This window comes from Phyllobates terribilis, unplaced genomic scaffold (genome assembly GCF_046119375.1).
Source record: "Phyllobates terribilis strain yellow unplaced genomic scaffold, ASM4611937v1 Scaffold_25__1_contigs__length_18738178, whole genome shotgun sequence".
Classification (NCBI taxonomy): Eukaryota; Metazoa; Chordata; class Amphibia; order Anura; family Dendrobatidae; genus Phyllobates; species Phyllobates terribilis.
Window position 1 is genome coordinate 10,965,713 of NW_027362785.1, and position 26,996 is coordinate 10,992,708.

Here is a 26,996-nt window from a genome sequence, read left to right on the forward strand (position 1 = left end):
ATCCATCCCCCAACCTCAGAAATCTTAGCTCATCCACCCCTAAAATCTCAGCTCATCCACCCCCAATTTTGAAATTTCAGCTCATCCACGCACCAACCCCCGAAATCGCAGCTCAACCACTCCCAACCCCGGAAATCTCAGCTCATCAACGCCCCAACCCCCGAAATCTCAGCTCATTCACCCCCCAACTGCCAAAATCTCAGCTCATCCATCCCCCAACACCCAAAATCTCAGCTCATCCATCCCCCAACCCCTGAAATCTCAGCTCATCCACCCCCCAACTCCCAAAATCTCAGCTCGTCCATCCCCAACACCCAAAATCTCAGCTCATCCATCCCCCAACCCCTGAAATCTCAGCTCATCCATCCCCCAACACCCAAAATCTCAGCTCATCCATCCCCCAACCCCTGAAATCTCAGATCATCCACCCCGAGCCCCAGAAATCTCAACTCATCCATCAACCCCCAAAATCTCAAATCATCCACCCCCACTGAAATTTCAACTCATCCACCCGCACCCCCTAAAATCTCAAGTCATCCATCCCCCAAAATCTCAGCTCATCCACCCCCCAACCCCCGAAATCTCAGCTCATCCAACCCCACCCCTGAAATATCAGCTCATCCACCCCCAAAATCTCAGCTCATCCATCCCCCAACCCCTGAAATCTCAGCCCATCCAACCCCCGAAATCTCAGCTCATCCAACCCCCAATCCCTGAAATCTAAGCTCATCCACCCTCCAACCCCGAAATCTCAGCTCATGCACCCCCAACCCCAGAAATCTAAGCTCATCCATCCCCCAACCCCGAAATCTCAACTCATCCATCCCCCAACCCCCGAAATCTCAACTCATCCATCCCCCAAACCCAGAAATCTCAACTCATCCATCCCCCAACCCCCAAAATCTCAGCTCATCCATCCCCCAATCCCCGAAATCTCAGCTCAACCACCCCCCAACCCCCAAAATCTCAGCTCATCCACCCCCAACCCCCGAAATTTCAGCTCATCCATCCCCCAACCCCCAAAATCTCAGCTCATCCACCGCCAATTTTGAAATCTCACCTCATCCATTCCCTAACATCTCAGCTCATCCACCCCCCAAACCCCCGAAATCTCAGCTCATCCACCCCCAGCCCCGGAAATATCAGCTCATCCATCCCCCAAACCCCCGAAATCTCAGCTCATCCATCGCCCAACCCCTGAAATCTCAGATCATCCACCCCGAGCCCCAGAAATCTCAACTCATCCATCAACCCCCAAAATCTCATCTCATCCACCCGCACCCCTTAAAATCTCAGTTCATCCATCCCCCAAAATCTCAGCTCATCCAACCCCACCCCTGAAATCTCAGCTCATCCATCCCCCAACCCCTGAAATCTCAGCTCATCCACCCCCAAAATCTCAGCTCATCCACTCCCAACCCCCGAAATCTCAGCTCATCCATCGCCCAATCCCTGAAATCTCAGTTTATCCACCCCCCAACCCCCGAAATCTAAGCTCATCCACCCTCCAAACCCAAAATCTCAGCTCATCCATCCCCCAACCCCCGAAATCTCAGCTCATCCATCCCCCAACCCCCGAAATCTCAGCTCATCCATCCCCCAACCCCCAAAATCTCAGCTCATCCATCCCCCAACCCCCGAAATCTCAGCTCATCCATCCCCCCAACCCCCGAAATCTCAGCTCATCCATCCCCCAAACCCCCGAAATCTCAGCTCATCCATCCCCCAAACCCCGAAATCTCAGCTCATCCACCCCCCCAACCCCCGAAATCTCAGCTTATCCACCCCCACCCCCGAAATCTCAGCTCATCCATCCCCCAACACCCAAAATCTCAGTTCATCCAACCCCAGAAATCTCAGCTCATCCATCCCCCAACCCCCAAAATCTCAGCTCATCCATCTCCCAACCCCCAAAATCTCAGATCATCCACCCCCCAACATCTCATGTCATCCACGCGCACCCTCTAAAATCTCAGCTCATCCACCCCCACCCCCAAAATCTCAGCTCATCCACCCCCAACCCCCGAAATCTCAGCTTATCCATCCCCCAATCCCCGAAATCTCAGCTTAACCACCCCCGAACTCCAAAAAATCTCAGCTCATCCAACCCCCGAAATCTTAGCTCATCCACCCCCAACCCCCAAAATCTCAGCTCATCCAACCCTCAACCCCCAAAATCTTAGCTCATCCATCCCCCAAACATCTCAGCTCATCCACTCACCATCCCCCGAAATCTCAGCTTATCCATCCCCCAACCCCCGAAATCTCAGCTCATCCATCCCCCAAACCCCTGACATCTCAGCTCATCCACTCACCATCCCCCGAAATCTCAGCTTATCCATCCCCCAACCCCCGAAATCTCAGCTCATCCATCCCCCAAACCCCTGACATCTCAGCTCATCCACTCACCATCCCCCGAAATCTCAGCTTATCCATCCCCCAACCCCCGAAATCTCAGCTCATCCATCCCCCAAACCCCTGACATCTCAGCTCATCCACCCCCCCAGCTCCCGAAATCTCAGCTCATCCACCCCCACCCCCGAAATCTCAGCTCATCCATCCCCCAACACTAAAAATCTCAGTTCATCCAACCCCAGAAATCTCAGCTCATCCATCCCCCAACCCCCGAAATTTCAGCTCATCCACCCCGCAACCCCCAAAATCTCACCTCATCCATCCCCTCCCCACCGAAATCTCAGCTCATCCACCCCCACCCCCAAAATCTCAGCTCATCCACCGCCACCCCCAAAATCTCAGCTCATCCACCCCCAAAATCTCAGCTCATCCATCCCCCAACACCCAAAATCTCAGTTCATCCAACCCCAGAAATCTCAGTTCATCCATCCCCCAACCCCCGAAATCTCAGCTCATCCATCCCCTCCCCACCGAAATCTCAGCTCATCCATCCCCCAACCCCCAAAATCTCAGTTCATCCAACCAAAGAAATCTCAGCTCATCCATCCCCCAACCCCCGAAATCTCAGCTCATCCATCCCCCAACCCCCGAAATTTCAGCTCATCCACCCCGCAACCCCCGAAATTTCAGCTCATCCATCCCCTCCCCACCGAAATCTCAGCTCATCCATCCTCCAACCCCCAAAATCTCAGCTCATCCACCCCACCCCCAAAATCTCAGCTCATCCACCCCCACCCCCAAAATCTCAGCTCATCCACCCCCACCCCCAAAATCTCAGCTCATCCATCCCCCAACACCCAAAATCTCAGTTCATCCAACCCCAGAAATCTCAGCTCATCCATCCCCCAACCCCCGAAATTTCAGCTCATCCACCCCGCAACCCCCAAAATCTCACCTCATCCATCCCCTCCCCACCGAAATCTCAGCTCATCCATCCCCCAACCCCCAAAATCTCAGCTCATCCACCCCCACCCCCAAAATCTCAGCTCATCCACCCCCACCCCCAAAATCTCAGCTCATCCACCCCCAAACCCCTGAAATCTCAGCTCATCCACCCCCAAAACCCCTGACATCTCAGCTCATCTACTCACCATTCCCCGAAATCTCAGCTCATCCACCCCTAAAATCTCACCTCATCCATCCCCTCCCCACCGAAATCTCAGCTCATCCATCCCCCAACCCCCGAAATCTCAGATCATCCAACCCCCGAAATCTCAGCTCATCCATCCCCAACCCCCCAAATCTCAGCTCATCCATCCCCCAACCCCCCAAATCTCAGCTCATCCATCCCCCAACCCCCCAAATCTCAGCTCATCCATCCCCCAACCCCCCAAATCTCAGATCATCCATCTCCCAACCCCCAAAATCTCAGATCATCCACCCCCCAACCCCCAAAATCTCATGTCATCCACCCGCACCCTCTAAAATCTCAGCTCATCCACCCCCAGCCCCCAAAATCTCAGCTCATCCACCCCCAGCCCCCGAAATCTCAACTCATCCACCCCCAGCCCCCGAAATCTCAGCTCATCCACCCCCAGCCCCCGAAATCTCCGCTCATCCACCCCAGCCCCCAAAATCTCAGCTCATCCACCCCCCAACACCCAAAGTCTTAGTTCATCCAACCCCCAAAATCTCAGCTCATCGACCCAGAGCCCCCGAAATCTCAGCTCATCCACCCCAGCCCCCGAAATCTCAGCTCATCCACCCCCCCCAGCTCCCGAAATCTCAGCTCATCTACCCCCAGCCCCTGAAATCTCAGCTCATCCACCCCCAACCCCCAAAATCTCAGCTCATCCAACCCCCGAAATCTCAGCTCATCCAACCCCCGACCCCCAAAATCTCAGCTCAACCACCCTCAACCCCCGAAATCTCAGCTCATCCATCCCCCAAACATCTCAGCTCATTAACTCCCCATACCCCGAAATCTCAGCTTATCCATCCCCAACCCCCGAAATCTCAGCTCATCCATCCCCCAAACCCGACATCTCAGCTCATCCATCCCCCAAACACCTGACATCTCAGCTCATCCACTCACCATCCCCCAAAATCTCAGCTCATCCATCCCCCAACCCCCGAAATCTCAGCTCATCCATCCCCCAACCCCCGAAATCTCAGCTCATCCATCCCCCAACCCCCGAAATCTCAGCTCATCCACCCCAGCCCCCGAAATTTCAGCTCATCCACCCCCAAAATCTTAGCTCACCTTCCCCCCCAGCTCCCGAAATCTCAGCTCATCCACTCCCACCCTCCCAGCTCACAGACCCCCACACCCGAAATCTCAGCTCATCCACCCCCAGCTCATCCACCCCCAACCTTTGAAACCTCAGCTCATCCACGCCCCACCCACCCCGAAACCTCAGCTCATCCGCCCCCACCCACCCCGAAACCTCAGCTCATCCGCCCCCAGGCACCCCGAAACCTCAGCTCATCCGCCCCCAGGCACCCCGAAACCTCAGCTCATCCGCCCCAGGCACCCCGAAACCTCAGCTCATCCGCCCCAGGCACCCCGAAACCTCAGCTCATCCGCCCCAGGCACCCCGAAACCTCAGCTCATCCGCCCCAGGCACCCCGAAACCTCAGCTCATCCGCCCCACCCCGAAACCTCAGCTCATCCGCCCCGACACCTCAGCTCATCCGCCCCACCCGCCCCGAAACCTCAGCTCATCCGCCCCACCCGCCCCGAAACCTCAGCTCATCCGCCCCACCCGCCCCGAAACCTCAGCTCATCCGCCCCAGGCACCCCGAAGCCTCAGCTCATCCGCCCCAGGCACCCCGAAGCCTCAGCTCATCCGCCCCACCCACCCCGAAACCTCAGCTCATCCTCCCCACCCACCCCGAAACCTCAGCTCATCCGCCCCACCCACCCCGAAACCTCAGCTCATCCTCCCCGAAACCTCAGCTCATCCGCCCCACCCACCCCGAAACCTCAGCTCATCCATCCCACCCACCCCGAAACCTCAGCTCATCCATCCCACCCACCCCGAAACCTCAGCTCATCTTCCCCACCCGCCCCGAAGCCTCAGCTCATCCGCCCCACCCACCCCGAAACCTCAGCTCATCCATCCCACCCACCCCGAAACCTCAGCTCATCTTCCCCACCCGCCCCGAAGCCTCAGCTCATCCGCCCCACCCACCCCGAAACCTCAGCTCATCCTCCCCACCCACCCGAAACCTCAGCTCATCCGCCCCACCCACCCCGAAACCTCAGCTCATCCTCCCTGAAACCTCAGCTCATCCGCCCCACCCACCCCGAAACCTCAGCTCATCCATCCCGAAACCTCAGCTCATCCGCCCCACCCGCCCCGAAACCTCAGCTCATCCTCCCTACCCGCCCCGAAACCTCAGCTCATCCTCCCCACCCGCCCCGAAACCTCAGCTCATCCGCCCCACCCGCCCCGAAACCTCAGCTCATCCGCCCCACCCGCCCCGAAACCACAGCTCATCCGCCACACCCGCCCCGAAACCTCAGCTCATCCGCCCCAGGCACCCCGAAACCTCAGCTCATCCGCCCCAGGCACCCCGAAACCTCAGCTCATCCGCCCCACCCGCCCCGAAACCTCAACTCATCCGCCCCACCCGCCCCGAAACCTCAGCTCATCCTCCCCACCCGCCCCGAAACCTCAGCTCATCCGCCCCACCCGCTCCGAAACCTCAGCTCATCCGGCCCACCCACCCCGAAACCTCAGCTCATCCGGCCCACCCACCCCGAAACCTCAGCTCATCCGCCCCAGGCACCCCGAAACCTCAGCTCATCCGCCCCAGGCACCCCGAAGCCTCAGCTCATCCGCCCCACCCACCCCGAAACCTCAGCTCATCCTCCCCACCCACCCCGAAACCTCAGCTCATCCGCCCCACCCACCCCGAAACCTCAGCTCATCCTCCCCGAAACCTCAGCTCATCCGCCCCACCCACCCCGAAACCTCAGCTCATCCATCCCGAAACCTCAGCTCATCCACCCCACCCACCCCGAAACCTCAGCTCATCTTCCCCACCCGCCCCGAAGCCTCAGCTCATCCGCCCCACCCACCCCGAAGCCTCAGCTCATCCGCCCCACCCACCCCGAAACCTCAGCTCATCCACCCCACCCGCCCCGAAACCTCAGCTCATACTCCCCACCCACCCCGAAACCTCAGCTCATCCGCCCCACCCACCCCGAAACCTCAGCTCATCCATCCCGAAACCTCAGCTCATCCACCCCACCCCGAAACCTCAGCTCATCCGCCCCACCCGCCCCGAAACCTCAGCTCATCCTCCCTACCCGCCCCGAAACCTCAGCTCATCCTCCCCACCCGCCCCGAAACCTCAGCTCATCCGCCCCACCCGCCCCGAAACCTCAGCTCATCCGCCCCACCCGCCCCGAAACCACAGCTCATCCGCCACACCCGCCCCGAAACCTCAGCTCATCCGCCCCAGGCACCCCGAAACCTCAGCTCATCCGCCCCAGGCACCCCGAAACCTCAGCTCATCCGCCCCACCCGCCCCGAAACCTCAACTCATCCGCCCCACCCGCCCCGAAACCTCAGCTCATCCTCCCCACCCGCCCCGAAACCTCAGCTCATCCGCCCCACCCGCTCCGAAACCTCAGCTCATCCGGCCCACCCACCCCGAAACCTCAGCTCATCCGGCCCACCCACCCCGAAACCTCAGCTCATCCGCCCCAGGCACCCCGAAACCTCAGCTCATCCGCCCCAGGCACCCCGAAGCCTCAGCTCATCCGCCCCACCCACCCCGAAACCTCAGCTCATCCTCCCCACCCACCCCGAAACCTCAGCTCATCCGCCCCACCCACCCCGAAACCTCAGCTCATCCTCCCCGAAACCTCAGCTCATCCGCCCCACCCACCCCGAAACCTCAGCTCATCCATCCCGAAACCTCAGCTCATCCACCCCACCCACCCCGAAACCTCAGCTCATCTTCCCCACCCGCCCCGAAGCCTCAGCTCATCCGCCCCACCCACCCCGAAGCCTCAGCTCATCCGCCCCACCCACCCCGAAACCTCAGCTCATCCACCCCACCCGCCCCGAAACCTCAGCTCATACTCCCCACCCACCCCGAAACCTCAGCTCATCCTCCCCGAAACCTCAGCTCATCCGCCCCACCCACCCCGAAACCTCAGCTCATCCATCCCGAAACCTCAGCTCATCCACCCCACCCCGAAACCTCAGCTCATCCGCCCCACCCACCCCGAAACCTCAGCTCATCCATCCCGAAACCTCAGCTCATCCACCCCACCCCGAAACCTCAGCTCATCCGCCCCGAAACCTCAGCTCATCCGCCCCGAAACCTCAGCTCATCTTCCCCACCCGCCCCGAAACCTCAGCTCATCCTCCCCACCCGCCCCGAAACCTCAGCTCATCCGCCCCACCCGCCCCGAAACCTCAGCTCATCCGCCCCACCCGCCCCGAAACCTCAGCTCATCCGCCCCACCCACCCCGAAACCTCAGCTCATCTTCCCCCTCTTTCTTTAGTTAACAATATTTTAGGTTATCTACCCCCTGACTTCCTGTGATCCCGGACTGCACTACAGAGCTTCACAGCTGTACTCACCATTCTGCTGCTTGTTACTGGAGACTTTTAGCAAGCTGGTTGACAGGTGGCCCCCAACAGGGAAGCCCCCCTATAGCCGAGAGGGAGGCAGATGTATGCAGAGAATGCTGGGGCACAGTACTGTCCTGTATGCAACCTGTGCACGGTGAGTGGTCCGGGGGCGTACCACTGCTGCCCTCTGCTGGAGCCTCCACCTCGGTCTGCACAAGATAAGACCCCCCGGAGTGCGTCCCGGACCCCCCTGCATAGAACCGGGCGATCAGAATACAATCACATGCACAACACACAGTGACGGGCCGGACGAGACCCCCGGACTGGACGGGACCCTGGGACAAGACTTCTTCCACCTGAACCCTCACAACAACACGACATCCCGGGGGGACACCGTGCACGACACAATGACCGGACCACCACAGGAAATGAGCGGGACACGGAGGATGAGCGTTAACACAAAACATCCCCACTTACCTGCTGGCCCCTGCACTGCAAGGGGAGGAGACCCTGCATACACACACTGACACAGAGGCCGGGGGTCGCTTACTGACAAACACAAGCCTGTAAATGGAGAGCCCCCGAGGGGTCAGTCCTCCCTGACAATGACCATGCAACAAACTGCACTCCACCTGCACAGCGCAGCTCCTGTGAGCGCCGAGTATCGGGCCTGGTGGCGATCCACAAAGGAAGCTGGGCCCACAGGACAAGACAAAAACACAGACACTGTGTGTGCTGCCTGAGGGTGGGGGTCTGCGAGCCCGGAGGATGGGTGGGAAGGGGTCGAGAGACATGAGGAGAGGGACCGAGCCCCGCCGGGGAGGGAAGGGGCCAGAGCCCCGCCGGGGAGGGAAGGGGCCAGAGCCCCGCCGGGGAGGGAAGGGGCCGAGCCCAGAGGGATGGAAGGGGCCGAGCCCAGAGGGATGGAAGGGGCCGAGCCCAGAGGGATGGAAGGGGCCGAGCCCCGCCGGAAAGGAGGGGGCCGAGCCCCGTCGGGAGGGAAGGGGCCAGAGCCCCGCCGGGGAGGGAAGGGGCCAGAGCCCCGCCGGGGAGGGAAGGGGCCAGAGCCCCGCCGGGGAGGGAAGGGGCCAGAGCCCCGCCGGGGAGGGAAGGGGCCGAGCCCAGAGGGATGGAAGGGGCCGAGCCCAGAGGGATGGAAGGGGCCGAGCCCAGAGGGATGGAAGGGGCCGAGCCCAGAGGGATGGAAGGGGCCGAGCCCCGCCGGGAGGGAAGGGGCCAGAGCCCCGCCGGGGAGGGAAGGGGCCAGAGCCCCGCCGGGGAGGGAAGGGGCCAGAGCCCCGCCGGGGAGGGAAGGGGCCAGAGCCCAGAGGGATGGAAGGGGCCGAGCCCAGAGGGATGGAAGGGGCCGAGCCCCGCCGGAAAGGAGGGGGCCGAGCCCCGCCGGGAGGGAAGGGGCCAGAGCCCCGCCGGGAGGGAAGGGGCCAGAGCCCCGCCGGGGAGGGAAGGGGCCAGAGCCCCGCCGGGGAGGGAAGGGGCTGAGCCCCGCCGGGGAGGGAAGGGGCTGAGCCCCGCCGGGGAGGGAAGGGGCTGAGCCCCGCCGGGGAGGGAAGGGGCTGAGCCCAGAGGGATGGAAGGGGCCGAGCCCAGAGGGATGGAAGGGGCCGAGCCCCGCCGGAAAGGAGGGGGCCGAGCCCAGAGGGATGGAAGGGGCCGAGCCCCGCCGGGAGGGAAGGGGCCGAGCCCCGCCGGGAGGGAAGGGGCCAGAGCCCCGCCGGGAGGGAAGGGGCCAGAGCCCCGCCGGGAAGGAGGGGGCCGAGCCAGGAGTATGGGGGTGCACAAGCCCGGAGGCAAGGAGGGGGCCAAGCCCGGAGGATGAGATTGGGGGGTGGGCTGGCGTCTTTTTAATGCAGGGCACATGGAGCCCATCCTATGGTGCTGCCCCCTATCACCACTGACCAGGCCCCTGGGTCATCACGGAGCCCATACATATGTGTGTGTGTGTGTGTATAACATGGGGTCACTCACTTGGACTCGTCGTAGGGCGTCTTGCAGATGCAGTAGAGTTTGTTGTCCTTTTTATTGTCCTTTGAGGTAGCGGAGATTATCTTCTTCTTTTTCGGCTTGGAGGGATGATGATGATGATGATGAGGATGATGAAGATGATGATGCTCCTTCTCCTCCTCCCTCTTGCGTTTGTGGGAGGTTGTCGTAGGGGAAGTGGGCGACGGTCGGTGCACAGGAGGGGGTGGTGGCGGTGAGGGCAGGGGGGGTGATGGCGGAGGCGGTGGAGGGGGCGCGGCGGCAGCAGCAGCGGCAGCGGCCTGGGCGCGCTCCTTTTCCTTCTTGATCTTGTGCAGGTCCTTCTTCAGCTCCTCCTATCAGAGGATACAGGTTACAGTACAGGTTCCAGATCCTCCTTCCCCTTCCCGGCGGTCCCGCTCTTCCTCCCTCCCTTTCCTGGCGATCCCGCTCCTCTCCTCCTTTCCCCGGCTGTCCCGCTCCTCCTCCCTCCTCTCCCCGGCTGTCCCGCTCCTCCTCCCTCCCCTCCCCGGCTGTCCCGCTCCTCCTCCCTCCCCTCCCCGGCTGTCCCGCTCCTCCTCCCTCCTCTCCCCGGCTGTCCCGCTCCTCCTCCCTCCTCTCCCCGGCTGTCCCGCTCCTCCTCCCTCCTCTCCCCGGCTGTCCCGCTCCTCCTCCCTCCTCTCCCCGGCTGTCCCGCTCCTCCTCCCTCCTCTCCCCGGCTGTCCCGCTCCTCCTCCCTCCTCTCCCCGGCTGTCCCGCTCCTCCTCCCTCCTCTCCCCGGCTGTTCCGCTCCTCCTCCCTCCTCTCCCCGGCTGTCCCGCTCCTCCTCCCTCCTCTCCCGCTCCTCCTCCCTCCTCTCCCCGGCTGTCCCGCTCCTTCTCCCTCCTCTCCCCGGCTGTCCCGCTCCTCTCCTCCTTTCCCCGGTGGTCCCGCTCCTCTCCTCCCCTCCCCGGCTGTCCCGCTCCCCCTCCTTTTCCCTGGCGATCCCGCTCCTCTCCTCCTTTCTCCGGTGGTCCCGCTCCTCCTCCCTCCTCTCCCCGGCTGTCCCGCTCCTCCTCCCTCCCCTCCCCGGCTGTCCCGCTCCTCCTCCCTCCCCTCCCCGGCTGTCCCGCTCCTCTCCTCCCTAGCGATGGCCGTCCGGACGTACCTGCACCTGGATCTGCAGCTCCTTGTCCAGCAGCGCCCTCTTCTTCAGGATCTCGGCCTTCAGCTGCTCCTTGTGCTTGTACAGCAGGGCGGAGAGCTTGCTGGCGTTCTGCCGGCTCTTCTTCTGCTCCACGCTCTCCTCCCGCTTGCGCTTCTTCGCCGCCTGCTTCTCCTCCTTGTCGATTTTGTCCAGGATGTATTTCATCACCTGGTTACACACGATCATCCTGAACGGCAGAAACGCATCCGTTACCGCCCCGTCCGCTCTGCCCGACCACCGCTGCTCTCAGTCGAACTGATTGACAACCCAGTGCCAGAGAATATCCTTAGCAACCAGGCTGTCAGACAGGACCCCGTGTTGCCAGCAGCGGTCACGGCCGACAGCAATAATCACCACATTAACAGGTGGAAGACCCTTTTATCCCGTTACCAAAAGCCTTTGCACCCGGGGGTCTCTACCTCTGATTTTCTTCTCTTTCCGTTGGCGTCATGGTCTTCTTCTGCTTCAGGATCTCAATGACAGCGTTCTGCTTCATCACGACCTGTCGGGCAGAGACAGCAGAGGTCAGAGACAGACTTCGAGCAGTGACCCCTTCAAGACCCCTGGCGTACATTTCCAACGTAAGGAGCTGGCAGCTACAGAGCGAGCCGCCGGGAGAGCGACAGAGCGAGCGAGCTCGGGAGCCGCCGGGAGAGCGACAGAGCGAGCGAGCTCGGGAGGCGCCAGGAGAGCGACAGAGCGAGCGAGCTCGGGAGTCGCCGGGAGAGCGAGCGAGCTCGGGAGCCGCCAGGAGAGCGAGCGAGCGAGTGAGCTCGGGAGGCGCCAGGAGAGCGACAGAGCGAGCTCGGGAGCCGCTGGGAGCCGCCAGGAGAGCGACAGAGCGAGCGAGCTCGGAAGCCGCCAGGAGAGCGACAGAGCGAGCGAGCTCGGGAGCCGCCAGGAGAGCGTCAGAGCGAGCGAGCTCGGGAGCCGCCAGGAGAGCGACAGAGCGAGCGAGCTCGGGAGGCGCCAGGAGAGCGACAGAGCGAGCGAGCTCGGGAGGCGCCAGAGCGAGCGAGCTCGGGAGGCGCCAGAGCGAGCGAGCTCGGGAGCGCCAGGAGAGCGACAGAGCGAGCGAGCTCGGGAGGTGCCATAGCGAGCGAGCTCGGGAGGCGCCAGGAGAGAGACAGAGAGAGCGAGCTCGGGAGGCGCCAGGAGAGAGACCGAGAGAGCGAGCTCGGGAGGCGCCAGGAGAGAGATCGAGAGAGCGAGATCGGGAGGCGCCAGGAGAGAGACCGAGAGAGCGAGCTCGGGAGGCGCCAGGAGAGAGACCGAGAGAGCGAGCTCGGGAGGCGCCAGGAGAGAGACAGAGAGAGCGAGCTCGGGAGGCGCCAGGAGAGAGACAGAGAAAGCGAGCTCGGGAGGTGCCAGGAGAGAGACAGAGAAAGCGAGCTCAGGAGGTGCCAGGAGAGAGACAGAGCTAGCTCAGGAGGTGCCAGGAGAGAGACAGAGCGAGTGAGGTGCCAGGAGAGAGACAGAGAGCGAGCTCGGGAGGCGCCAGGAGAGACAGAGAGAGCGAGCTCGGGAGGCGCCAGGAGAGAGACAGAGAGAGCGAGCTCGGGAGGCGCCAGGAGAGAGACAGAGAAAGCGAGCTCGGGAGGCGCCAGGAGAGAGGCAGAGCTCGGGAGCCGCCAGGAGAGAGGCAGAGCTCGGGAGCCGCCAGGAGAGAGGCAGAGCTTGGGAGCCGCCAGGAGAGAGGCAGAGCGAGCGAGGGAGGCGCCAGGAGAGAGGCAGAGCGAGCGAGGGAGGCGCCAGGAGAGAGGCAGAGCTCGGGAGGCGCCAGGAGAGAGGCAGAGCTCGGGAGCCGCCAGGAGAGAGGCAGAGCTCGGGAGCCGCCAGGAGAGAGGCAGAGCTCGGGAGCCGCCAGGAGAGAGGCAGAGCTCGGGAGCCGCCAGGAGAGAGGCAGAGCTCGGGAGCCGCCAGGAGAGAGGCAGAGCGAGGGAGCCGCCAGGAGAGAGGCAGAGCGAGCGAGGGAGCCGCCAGGAGAGAGGCAGAGCGAGCGAGGGAGGCACCAGGAGAGAGGCAGAGCTCGGGAACCGCCAGGAGAGAGGCAGAGCTCGGGAGCCGCCAGGAGAGAGGCAGAGCTCGGGAGCCGCCAGGAGAGAGGCAGAGCTCGGGAGCCGCCAGGAGAGAGGCAGAGCTCGGGAGCCGCCAGGAGAGAGGCAGAGCTCGGGAGCCGCCAGGAGAGAGGCAGACGTCATTCGCAACTACAACTCGTCCCAAAGAAATCGAGCCCTCAAATGGAATAATTTTCAGGGTGGTGGCTCTGTGCCATATTAGTGAATGAGCCCCCCTGCATGCTCAGTAGGGGTCCTGGACCTCCGCACCCTCAGGACGGTCACCTGCTTCTGGATGATCTCGCTCTGGCTGCTTCCCTGCAGCGTCTGCTCCCTCTTCACCTCCTGTTGCTTCTTCTTGCTCTGCTGTTCCTGGATCTGCTTGATCCGCTGCAGATGCTCCTGGACGCTGGACGCCTGCACCGTCACCACGTTCTGGATCTGGTGCGCCTGGCCCGGCCCGGCCGGCTGGATCTGGAAGGGCAGCTGCAGCTTGATTTGCTGGGGGAGTCCTCCTTGCTGGATCTGGGCCATCACCTGTGGGGGCAGGTGGGACAGGACCTGCACCTGCTGGTGGAGCTGGGGGACGGTGATCACCTGCGTCTGGGCCGGCTGGATCTGCACTTGCCCCCGGGGTGGGGACTGCACCGTCACCGGCTGAATGTGCTGCGGAGGCTTTGTCTGGAGCGGTGGGGACTGGATGTGGAATGAAGCCGGGAGGGTCATCTGGATGGAGGGGTGCGGCTGGCCGGGGGCTAAGGTCTGTATCTGGGGGCGACTCAGCTGCGCCGACGGCTGTGACGTCATCTGGACAGAGACTGGGGGGACGTGAGCTGCGCTTGTTGCGTCGGTGGTCACCAGATGCTGCGCTGTCTCGGATGCTGCAGACTGTTGCATCTGCCCATCTCCCGAGGTCCCGGCAGGGTGAGATGCCTGTGATGGGGGCAGGGTCTGATCAGAGGTCTGCGGGGGTAACATTGAAGGGTCCGTGCTCGGAGGCAGGGTCTGCGAGGACTGGGCCGGGGCGAGTGCTGGAGGAGCGGACTGGCTGCTGGGAAGCTGGGCTCCAGACTTCTGTTCACACGATGAAGACGCTGAGGAGAGAGAACAGATCTGTGAGCGACGGCACCCGGCGGGCCCGGGACGATGGTCAAGCAGACACGTACCAGTGGTGGAGGTGGAGGGGGTGACGGCGGTGGTGGCCGGCGTGGAGCCCGGCGGCAGAGGAGTAAACAGGAACCTCTGGATGGTCCCGTTCGGCATGGCGGCTTGCATCAGCTGCTGCCCAGGGGTGGGAATGACGGTCATTCCTTGAGGGATGAGCTGCAGCTGTCCGGTGGTCTGTCCTTGACCTTGGACCACGACCGTGAGGCTCTGATTTCCCCCCTACACACAGACAAACGTTAGCCAGAGCCCGGACGCCCTGCGGCGGGCCGAGCCCATCACATCTGGCGCTTACCTGCTGCTGCGTGAGCTGTGTGAGCTGCGCCATGGTCAGCTTCACCTGTCCCTGCTGTGGCGGTCTAGTGGCCTGCGGGGTGGTGGCCTGCGGCTGAGCCTGTTGCACGGGGGTGCCCACCTTCAGCCCCCCACTGGAAACTGCGGTCCCCAAGGGCATAGTGGTGGTGACGGGCTGCCCCCTTATGATCTGCGTTACGACCTGCTGCGGCTGACCTGGGGTCGTACATTATAGCGTTATAACGTTACAGCTCCTGCACGCCGCAGCGTTGCTGCCGCACAGGAGACACTTACCAGACTGCAGGATCCCCTGCTGCACCATGAGGGGGGTCCGCATAATGGGCTTCCCGACAGAAGACTGCGGCAAGGAAGGCGCCCGGATCATCGTCACCGCAGGGCGGATCTGAGTGCCGGTGGTGATCACCTAGGACAGGAGTGGGGTCATTAGTACCGGACTATTTTATGCCATGGCCGGGGGTCCCGATCCAGTGTCCTCACCTGCTGGGTGGTCGCTGTGGTCCCAGTCGTTCCTATGTTGTTCGGCCGGATGGAGACGGTCGCCGTCCGCGGCTGGAAGGTGGTGAAGGTCTGCTGCACCCCCGTGGTGGACGGTAAGATGCCCAGCACCTTCTGCTGCACCTGGACCACACCTGTGCGGCAGAAGACAGGGGTGGTGACACCGGCCAGCACCTGACGAGGGGTTCAGCGCTGCCCGCGGCCTCCCTACCTCCCTGGGACGAGGGCACGTTCACCGCTAATATCTTGCTATTGGCGGGAAGAGGCAGCTTAGTGAGGACCTTCCCGGCCACTGACACCGGACCTCCACTTATCTGGAAGGCTTGGTCTGAGGTGGTGACAGAAGTGGCCGAGGACACCTCTGCGCTGGAGGCTACAAGACACAAGGCATCCGGCCGTGTGAGCGCTGAGGTGGTCTCACCCTACGCTGGGGCCGTGACCCTTCCCTCGCCCGTCCTGCCTGGGACCATCGCCCCCATTACCGGTGGTCGGCTGTCCTTGCTTCACCCACGTGGCGAAGGTCTGGTGGAAGTTCTTGTTCTGCTGGAAGGAGACGGTGGTCGGGGGGCCGATCTTGGTTGCCAACATTACTTTTGCCCCTGGGGTGACGGAGGTGGTTAAGGAGCCCACGATGACTTTGTGCGGCGTGGCGAGTGTGGTCAGGGTGGCGGTGGTGGTGGCTGCCATGGTGGTGCCGCCCGGGAGCGGTAACTGCTTCTGCAGCTCCAAGCGTTTCTGGAAGAAGAGGGTTAACTTGTTAAGCACCATGAATGAAGCACAAAGGGGGTGTACAAACTTATCTGGCTACAACTTCCAACAAGCTCTCTCAGAGGGATGCATGCTGAGAGTTGTAGTGCTGCCCGTACCTGCTGGGCGGACAGTCGCTGCTGCTTCAGCTGAGCGTCCGCCTGGGATTTCCCATCTTCTCCCTTCTTCAGGTCGCTGGCTTTACTCTCTCCGGACTGGATCTTCTCCTTCTCCACCCTGCAAGGGATGATGGGAGCTGTAGTGCAGCCCGATGGCCCCGGGGAGACGCTGCGGCAGCGCGGGACGTGGCACTTACCGCTCCGAGAAACACTTGATCTCCCACAGATCCAGCTCGTCCTCGGTCACCCAGGTCTCCAGGATGATTGGACCCGTCTGTTTGGGGGTCTCAGGCCTTTTGGGGCGCAGCGCACTGGATCGCAGCCCCTTCCTCTGCGGTGTTGGGGTCTCTGTAACAGATTAGTGTCACGCTATGTCTCTGCTCGGAGTGACCGGGGGAAAGCTCAGATTCGAGGGTCTCACCTTTTGGAGCCTCCGGGACGCCGATGGGACAGATGATCTTCCTGATGCAGTACTCAGAGCGGATCCCGTAGGGGCCGACGTCCCGTCTCTTGATGATCTCCGTGGTGGTGATCTCCGTTTCTGAAGACTCTGGGAAATACAGATCTCCATTATGTCAGAGCACAGAAGGCGACCGTGCGGGAGGGACCATGGGGGGGGCGCTGACACAGCGGCCGTGCAGGAGGGACCATGGGGGGGCGCTGACACGGAGGCCGTGCGGGAGGGACCAATGGGGGGTCACTGACACGGAGGCCGTGCAGGAGGGACCACGGGGGGGCGCTGACACGGAGGCCGTGCAGGAGGGACCATGGGGGGGCACTGTGTACCTGTGCGTGTGATCCCCCCTCCGGGAGGGGGCTTAGCGATCATGTCGTCCCACCGCAGGCTCGCCCACAGCAGTCGCAGCATGAGGCTGAAGCCGGCCAGGGTCTTCACGGTCTGCAGACGGTATCTGTACGGGGTGCAATGGACAGACGGACATTACTGGTGCACGAGAGGAGTAGTAGTCACAACACTTTCCTTCATGTGTCATTAGCACGCTGCTCCTCTTGGACCCCATGACAACACTTCCTGCTTTGGGATATTAGAAGGATCCCAGCCCCTCAGGATGCGGATCTCTGATGGGAAGAGTTGTCATGGGGTCCGCAGCCAACGTACCTCCAGGCGATTCCGAAGGTGGGGCGCGGTGAGGGGTACGGCCAGATGTCGTGCACCGGCTTGGCGCTGTAGCTGAAGGACGGCACCTCCCGGATGCCCCCTCTCCGCGACAGCTTCTTCAGGTCGTCCAGCGGCAGCACAAAGATGCTCTTCTTGTTGCTCTTGGTGACAAATTTCCGGTAGGACGGGAGCGCCGTCCCCGACCGAGACTTCTTGGGTTTGGAGAACTTGCTGAGCCGCACGCGGTCCTTGGTGGTGTACTCTCTGCTGACGGTCATGAGCGATGAGACGGTGCCGGCCGGCGTGGTGCTGGAGTCTGTGGCGGTCACCACGGTTCTGCTGTGCTCGCTGACCGTCAGGACGCCGTGGTCACTCGGCGAGGTGGTTTTGGTCACGGTGGTGGTCGTGGTGCTGGACACAGAGGTCTTCTCCGAGGACACCTCCTGCGTGGAGGACTCGCAGGAGACCTCCACCACAGTCCTGGAGGTGGACACGGTGGAGGTGGTCGTGGTCACCTCCGTGACAACCGTTCGTGTGCTCCTCTCCCCGTTCATGGCGTCGGGGGGTAAACCATTCTGCTGTATGCAGTCGTTGCTGAGGCTGGACTCCTCGGCGGAGGTCAGCGGGGACACCGCACTCCTCTGGGGCTGCACCGCTTCTGTCTCAGGTACGCTGTCCTCTGAACCTTTCCCTGCAGAGACCCCGTCCTCCTCCTCCTCCTCCATGCCGACGTCTCCGTTCATGAAGGCTTTCGGCGGGGCGTCCTTGGCGCTGTGCGGAGACTTTGGGACGTTGTTCACCTTCGGCTCGGTCTCCAGCCCGAAGCTTTTCTTCAGGAGCTTCCCGTTGACCTGCGGGGTGATGGCGGCCTCGCCCTCCGGGGTCCGATCCTCCGGGGTCTCGCTCATGCTGCCCTGGTCCATGGTTTCTGCTGCTTCCTCAGGATTTCCACCGTCTCTGGGGGGCACAGATTCATCACTGAGCGCTTCCTCCGCGGACTCGTCTGCCGGACGATGGCGGTCCTGCCTTGTGTCTGCGCTGCCGGGGGTCTCCTCTTTGGTCTCACTTTCTGCAATGCTACATGTATTTTGTGCCGTCTCTGCGGGGTCCTCCCTGGGGGTCCGACTACTGGACGTGGCAGTGTCCTGACTGGTGACCTCCTCGGTGCCGTCCACGTCCAGATTCCGGGCTACGCCTCCATCGGCACCACTGCCATCACTCCCGGCTTTTCGGCCGTCCTGTAATCCTCTGTGCTGCTGTGAGGCGCTGCCCAGTTTAAGTCTCTCCAGTCGCTGCTTTTCCTCATAAGCAAACTGTCTCTCCCTGCGCTCCAGCAGCGCGTCCAGACGGGACGACTTCACCACCTTCTTGTACCAGGTCCTCCTCTGGAAGCCCAGGCTCACGTTGATTAAATCGGCGTCTGGGAAGGGCCCCTCGTTCTTGTCACCAGCTGCGTCAACCTCCATGGGCTCGTCCTTGATGGATTCGTCATCTTCAAGTCCTGCATGTAAGAAAAGCATTAAGATAACCGGTTAGTAGTCTGTTACTGTGGAGATGCATAGCTCCGCATGGAAGCTGCAGACACAAAACGGCTGTGCTATATATGCACCTCTCTCCGCAGAGCGCTCGTCCTCCTCCTCCTCCGTCGCTCCGCTTTGGTCCTTACGCTCGTCCTCTTCCTCCGCCTTTATCTTCCTCGCCGTCTCCTCCTTGTCTTCCTCCATTGCACTTTCAGTTTTGTCGGCTGCACGGAGATTAACGCCAGGCCGTTAGCGCCCCACCCTGGTATACACAGGTCACTGCAGTATACGGTATATACTCGGTCGCTCACCCAGCACTTTCCGGTAGTTGACGTTGGTGTTTCCAGGGAGCCGCGGCAGGAAGCGATGGACGTGCGTCTTACTGATCCAGCTCCAGCCCCCGTATCCGGTCACCCGGTACTCCTCCCCCTTCTGCTTCCACACCTGAAAACAAGCAGCGGACGGTCACGAGGATGCGGACCCCCAGAGGTGGGGGACGCCTCAAGGCGCCGATTCCCCCCCAGACGTGGGGGGGACGCCTCAGGGCGCCAACCCACCCCAGAGGTGGGAGACGCCTCAGGGCGCCACCACCCCCCCAGAGGTGGGAGACGCCTCAGGGCGCCACCACCCCCCCAGAGGTGGGAGACGCCTCAGGGCGCCAACCTACCCCAGAGGTGGGAGACGCCTCAGGGCGCCACCACCCCCCAAAGGTGGGGGGTATGTCAGACCGCAGTACCTGGTGCTTTATGGGGAAGGTGTACTTGACCCAGGTGGCCTGCTGCATGGTCTCCTCCTCCTCCGCCTTCCGCTCCTTCTTCTTCCCTTTGTCTTTTTCTTCTCTCTCCATGGAGGTCATCCTCCGTAACCTGGAACAAGTCGCGGTCATCGACAGCCGCTGACCACCGAATATGAAGGCGCGTCACCTGTGGGGTCCGGCGGACTCACCTTGTGTGCCCCAGAGAATCCTTCCAGATCGGCAGCATGACCACCGGCTTAATGGCGCACTCCAGGATGGCCAGCGCCAGCGCGAACTCCCGGGGCTTGCTGCACATCTGCACCGCCTTGATCCAATTGGACCTGCAGCAGAGACAGTGCCGTCATACCATCCGCAGCATGAGGCCTAGTACCCGAGTAAGGCCCCGGTACCCAAGCGAGGCTCCGTTACCTGTGCGAGGCCCAGTTTTGGTGCAGGAAGGGCGCGGGCACGCTGTTCTCCAGCTGGACGATGGTCAGCCTCAGGGTGGAGATGGTCAGCACCTTGGAGCCATGGACGGAGCCGTTCCACTTGAAGTCCCCGTTGGGCGAGAGGCAGAACTTGTGCGCCAGGTGGCGCCTCTTGTCGTGGTCCTCGCGGTGCTGGTGCTTGTTCAGGGCGTAGGAGTTGGTGGAGTACTGGTTGTGGTACATGCGGTACTTGGCCTCCTGCCCCAGCTTGAAGTGACCGCTGGAGATGCCCCTCATCACCACCTCCTTCCTGGTGCTGAGACGGGAGATCTCGCCCTGAGAATTCACCACCAGCACCTGTGGGGCAAAGCGAGGGCGAGTTATTAACGTCAGGGGTGGGGGGGGCGCGCCGGCTACTGGCCCTCACCGCGCCGCCGTCTCGGGGGTGCTCTGACCTTCAAAAGTAGAAAAGTAAATCATCATTGTGTTCTAGGAAGCCGCCGTCCTAATGAAGGAAGCAACCGGAGAAGTGACAGAAGTGGCCAAACCTGGGGGTCCGCAAGATCCGTCACCACAAAGAGAAGAAAGCAGGAGGTGGAGAGGGCAGAGGCGTCCGCGGGGGGCCGACGCAGAACACAAACCTCTCTGCCTTCCTTATAAATCTTATTAGCCTCCTGGACGGCGGCCCCAGACTGCTGACTCTTCTGCAGACTTAACTTGCTGTCAGGGTTCCTCAGCCGTGTCACAATCCTGGAGGGGGTCCGCCCCGGACATTGAGGGTCCGCCGCCTCCGCAGAGCTCTTCTCCAACTTACAGTCACTGAGTACTAAAAATACAAAAAGTTGAGCAACGGCGATACACAGGATATATGCGGGGGGCCGGGACCCCGTCCGCACACTCACCGGTGTCCTCGTGCTTCAGAGGTTTATCCCCAGACTGTTCAGGTGCAGGGCCGTTGTCTGACTGAGGAACAGGTGTGGGGGTGCAAATAGGGGCTTCTGAGGGGTCTGTAAAGGCAGGAGGACAGAGGTGACCACCCAGTGTATATGTACATACACCCCCCCATATACTACAGGGCAGGACACTGTATACAGACACCCCCCCATACTACAGGGGAGGACACTGTATACAGACACCCCCCCCATACTACAGGGGAGGACACTGTATACAGACACCCCCCCATACTACAGGGGAGGACACTGTATACAGACACCCCCCCATACTACAGGGGAGGACACTGTATATAGTATATATACACACACCCCCCTATACTACAGGGGAGGTCACTGTATCCCCCCCCCCACCTATACTAGAGGGGAGGACACTGTATTCCCCCCCTCCATCTATACTAGAGGGGAGGACACTGTATACAGACACTCCCCTCCATACTAGAGGGGAGGACCCTATATATACACTCCCCTATACTACAGGGGAGAACACTGTATATATACACACACCCCTATACTACAGGGGAGAACACTATATATACATACCCCAGTATACTACAGGGTAGGACACTGTATACAGACACCCCCCCATACTAGAGGGGAGGGCACTGTATACATACACCAGCCTATACTAGAGGGGAGGGCACTGTATACATACACCAGCCTATACTACTAGAGGGGAGGGCACTGTATACATACACCAGCCTATACTACAGGGGAGGACACTATATATATACACCAGCCTACACTACTAGAGGGAAGGACACTATATATACACCCCCCTACACTACTAGAGGGGAGAGCACTGTATACATACACCAGCCTATACTACTAGAGGGGAGGGCACTGTATACATACACCAGCCTATACTACTAGAGGGGAGGGCACTGTATACATACACCAGCCTATACTACTAGAGGGGAGGGCACTGTATACATACACCAGCCTATACTACTAGAGGGGAGGGCACTGTATACATACACCAGCCTATACTACTAGAGGGGAGGGCACTGTATACATACACCAGCCTACACTACTAGAGGGGAGGGCACTGTATACATACACCAGCCTATACTACAGGGGAGGACACTGTATACATACACCAGCCTACACTACTAGAGGGGAGGGCACTGTATACATACACCAGCCTACACTACTAGAGGGAAGGACACTATATATACACCCCCCTACACTACTAGAGGGGAGGGCACCGTATACATACACCCCCTACACTACTAGAGGGAAGGACACTGTATACACACACCCCTATACTAGAGGGGAGAACACTGTATACACACACCCCCCTATACTACAGGGGAGGACACTGTATACATACACCCCCCTATACTAGAGGGGAGGACACTATATACACACCCCCCTATACTAGAGGGGAGGACACTGTATACATACACCCACCTATACTAGAGGGGAGGACACTGTATACATACACCCCCCTATACTAGAGGGGAGGACACTGTATACATACACCCCCCTATACTACAGGGGAGGACACTATATACATACACCCCCCTATACTACAGGGGAGGACACTATATACATACACCCCCCTATACTACAGGGGAGGACACTGTATATATACACACACACACCCCTATACTACAGGGGAGGACACTGTATATATACACACACACACCCCTATACTACAGGGGAGGACACTATATATATATTACACACACCCCCATACTACAGGGGAGGACACTGTATAGACACTCCCCTCCATACTAGAGGGGAGGACCCTATATATACACTCCCCTATACTACAGGGGAGAACACTGTATATATATACACACACCCCTATACTACAGGGGAGAACACTATATATACATACCCCGGTATACTACAGGGTAGGACACTGTATACAGACACCCCCCCCATACTACAGGGGAGGACACTCTATACATACACCCACCTATACTAGAGGGGTGGACACTGTATACATACACCCCCCTATACTACAGGGGAGGACACTGTATATACACACACCCCTATACTACAGGGGAGGACACTGTATAAATACACCCCCCCTATACTACAGGGGAGGACATTGTATAAATACACCCCCCTATACTACAGGGGAGGACACTATACATACACCCCCCTATACTACAGAGGAGGACACTGTATATATACACACACCCCTATACTACAGGGGAGGACACTATACATACACCCCCCTATACCTACAGCAGGGGACGACACTGTATAAATACACCCCCCCTATACTACAGGGGAGGACACTATACATACACCCCCCCCTATACGGGAGGATACTATACATACACCCCCCTATACTTCAGGGGAGGACACTGTATAAATACACCCCGCCCCCCCCCCTATACTACAGGGTAGGACACTGTATAAATACACCCCCCTACACTACAGGGGAGGACACTGTATACATACACCCCCCCTATACTACAGGGGAGGACACTGTATACATACACCCCCCCCCCTATACTACAGGGGAGGACACTGTATACATACAACCCCCCCCTATACTACAGGGGAGGACACTGTATACATACACCCCCACCCTATACTACAGGGGAGGACACTGTATACATACACCCCCACCCTATACTACAGGGGAGGACACTGTATACATACACCCCCACCCTATACTACAGGGGAGGAGACTGTATACATACACCCCCCCATACTACAGGAGAGAAAACTGTATACATACAAACACACCCCTATACTACAGGGGAGGACACTGTGTATATATATATATATATATATATATATATATATATATATATATATATATATATATATATATATATATATATATATATATATATATATATATATATATATATATATATATACACACACACACTCCCTATACTACAGGGGAGAACACTGTATATATACACACAGCCCTATACTATAGGGGAGAACACTATATATACATACCCCGGTATACTACAGGGTAGGACACTGTATACAGACACCCCCCCATACTACAGTGGAGGACACAGTATATATACACCCCCCATACTAGAGGGGAGGGCACTGTATACATACACCAGCCTACACTACTAGAGGGGAGGGCACTGTATACATACACCAGCCTACACTACTAGAGGGGAGGGCACTGTATACATACACCAGCCTACACTACTAGAGGGGAGGGCACTGTATACATACACCAGCCTACACTACTAGAGGGGAGGGCACTGTATACATAAACCAGCCTACACTACTAGAGGGGAGGGCACTGTATACATACACCAGCCTACACTACTAGAGGGGAGGGCACTGTATACATACACCAGCCTACACTACTAGAGGGGAGGGCACTGTATACATACACCAGCCTACACTACTAGAGGGGAGGGCACTGTATACATACACCAGCCTACACTACTAGAGGGGAGGGCACTGTATACATACACCAGCCTATACTACAGGGGAGGACACTGTATATATACACCAGCCTACACTACTAGAGGGAAGGACACTATATATACACCCCCCTACACTACTAGAGGGGAGGGCACTGTATACATACACCCCCTACACTACTAGAGGGAAGGACACTATATACACACCCCCCTATACTAGAGGGGAGGACACTGTATACATACACCCCCCCCTATACTACAGGGGAGGACACTGTATACATACACCCCCCTATACTAGAGGGGAGGACACTGTATACATACACCCCCCTATACTAGAGGGGAGGACACTGTATACATATACCCCCCTATACTAGAGGGGAGGACACTGTATCCCCCCCCTATACTAGAGGGGAGGACACTGTATACCCCCCCTCACCTATACTAGAGGGGAGGACACTGTATTCCCCCCTCCACCTATACTAGAGGGGAGGACACTGTATCCCCCCCCCACCTATACTAGAGGGGAGGACACTGTATCCCCCCCTCCACCTATACTAGAGGGGAGGACACTGTATTCCCCCCTCCACCTATACTAGAGGGGAGGACACTGTATTCCTTCGCCCCCCCTATACTAGAGGGGAGGACACTGTATCCTCCCCCCCCCCTATACTAGAGGGGAGAACACTGTATACACACACCCCCCTATACTACAGGGGAGGACACTGTATACATACACCCACCTATACTAGAGGGGAGGACATTGTATACATACACCCCCCTATACTAGAGGGGAGGACACTGTATACATACACCCCCCTATACTAGAGGGGAGGACACTATATATAGACACACACACACCCCTATACTACAGGGGAGGACATTGTATATATACACACACCCCTATACTACAGGGGAGGACATTGTATATATACACACCCCCCTATACTACAGGGGAAGACACTGTATATAGACACACACACACCCCTATACTACAGGGGAGGACATTGTATATATACACACACCCCTATACTACAGGGGAGGGCATTGTATATATACACAAACCCCTATACTACAGGGGAGGACACTATATATACACACACCCATATACTACTATAGGGGAGGACACTATATATACACACACCCATATACTACTATAGGGGAGGACACTATATACACACACACCCATACACTACAGGGGAGGACACTATATATACACACACCTATATACTACTATAGGGGAGGACACTATATACACACACACCCATATACTACTATAGGGGAGGACACTATATATACACACACCCATATACTACAGGGGAGGACACTATATATACACACACCCATATACTACAGGGGAGGACACTGTATATATACACACACCCATATACTACAGGGGAGGACACTGCATATATACACACACCCATATACTACAGGGGAGGACACTGCATATATACACACACCCATATACTACAGGGGAGGACACTGTATATATACACACACCCCTACACTACAGGGGAGTACACTGTATATACACACACACACACCCCTATACTACAGGGGAGGACACTGTATATACACACCCCCCTATACTACAGGGGAGGACACTATATACACACCCCCCCTATACTACAGGGGAGTACACTGTATATATACACACCCCCCTACACTGCAGGGGAGGACACTATATATACACACACCCATATACTACTATAGGGGAGGACACTATATATACACACACCCATATACTACAGGGGAGGACACTATATATACACACACCCATATACTACAGGGGAGGACACTATATATACACACAACCCTACACTACAGGGGAGTACACTGCATATACACACACCCCTACACTACAGGGGAGTACACTGCATATACACACACACACCCCTATACTACAGGGGAGGACACTGTATATACACACCCCCCTATACTACAGGGGAGGACACTGTATATACACACACCCCTATACTACACGGGAGTACACTGTATATATACACCCCCCTACACTGCAGGGGAGGACACTATATATACACACACCCATATACTACTATAGGGGAGGACACTATATATACACACACCCATATACTACAGGGGAGGACACTGTATATATACACACACGCATATACTACAGGGGAGTACACTGCATATACACATACACACCCCTATACTACAGGGGAAGACACTGCATATACACACCCCCCTATACTACAGGGGAGTACACTGTATATATACACACCCCCCCTATACTACAGGGGAGGACACTGTATATACACACCCCCCTATACTACAGGGGAGGACACTGTATAAACACACCCCCCTATACTACACGGGAGTACACTGTATATATACACCCCCCCCTACACTGCAGGGGAGGACACTATATATACACACACCCATATACTACTATAGGGGAGGACACTATATATACACACACACCCATATACTACAGGGGAGGACACTGTATATATACACACACCCATATACTACAGGGGAGTACACTGCATATACACATACACACCCCTATACTACAGGGGAGGACACTGTATATACACACACCCCTATACTACAGGGGAGGACACTGTATATACACACACCCCTATACTACAGGGGAGGACACTATATATACACACACCCCTATAATACAGGGGAGGACACTGTATATATACACACACCCCTATAATACAGGGGAGGACACTGTATATATACACACACCCCTATAATACAGGGGAGGACACTGTATATATACACACACCCCTATAATACAGGGGAGGACACTGTATATATACACACACCCCTACACTACAGGGGAGTACACTGCATATACACACACACACCCCTATAATACAGGGGAG

The 26,996-nt window shown here is 58.7% G+C and overlaps 1 protein-coding gene across 7 annotated transcripts in view; it reads right to left on the bottom strand.

Annotated features, from left to right (window-relative positions):
- BPTF (bromodomain PHD finger transcription factor) overlaps positions 1 to 26,996 on the bottom strand; it is a 99,999-nt gene that overhangs the window by 16,034 nt on the left and 56,969 nt on the right. For 2 of the 7 annotated variants that reach the window (XM_073660331.1, XM_073660328.1), the window contains exons 6-27: positions 20,720 to 20,824; positions 20,459 to 20,643; positions 19,819 to 20,174; positions 19,599 to 19,730; positions 19,390 to 19,519; positions 18,965 to 19,097; positions 18,743 to 18,877; positions 17,134 to 18,634; positions 16,803 to 16,927; positions 16,438 to 16,566; positions 16,214 to 16,364; positions 16,017 to 16,134; positions 15,633 to 15,885; positions 15,362 to 15,523; positions 15,133 to 15,284; positions 14,929 to 15,058; positions 14,636 to 14,850; positions 14,343 to 14,562; positions 13,462 to 14,270; positions 11,539 to 11,621; positions 11,081 to 11,306; positions 9,940 to 10,289 (exon numbers count right to left, since the gene is read on the bottom strand). In XM_073660331.1, the coding sequence (XP_073516432.1) occupies positions 9,940 to 10,289; positions 11,081 to 11,306; positions 11,539 to 11,621; positions 13,462 to 14,270; positions 14,343 to 14,562; positions 14,636 to 14,850; positions 14,929 to 15,058; positions 15,133 to 15,284; positions 15,362 to 15,523; positions 15,633 to 15,885; positions 16,017 to 16,134; positions 16,214 to 16,364; positions 16,438 to 16,566; positions 16,803 to 16,927; positions 17,134 to 18,634; positions 18,743 to 18,877; positions 18,965 to 19,097; positions 19,390 to 19,519; positions 19,599 to 19,730; positions 19,819 to 20,174; positions 20,459 to 20,643; positions 20,720 to 20,824 (5,800 nt within the window). Of the gene's footprint in view, positions 1 to 9,939; positions 10,290 to 11,080; positions 11,307 to 11,538; positions 11,622 to 13,461; positions 14,563 to 14,635; positions 14,851 to 14,928; positions 15,059 to 15,132; positions 15,285 to 15,361; positions 15,524 to 15,632; positions 15,886 to 16,016; positions 16,135 to 16,213; positions 16,365 to 16,437; positions 16,567 to 16,802; positions 16,928 to 17,133; positions 18,635 to 18,742; positions 18,878 to 18,964; positions 19,098 to 19,389; positions 19,520 to 19,598; positions 19,731 to 19,818; positions 20,175 to 20,458; positions 20,644 to 20,719; positions 20,825 to 26,996 lie in introns of all 7 variants that reach the window. The other 5 variants (XM_073660327.1, XM_073660326.1, XM_073660332.1 and 2 more) reach the window with 3 other exon arrangements.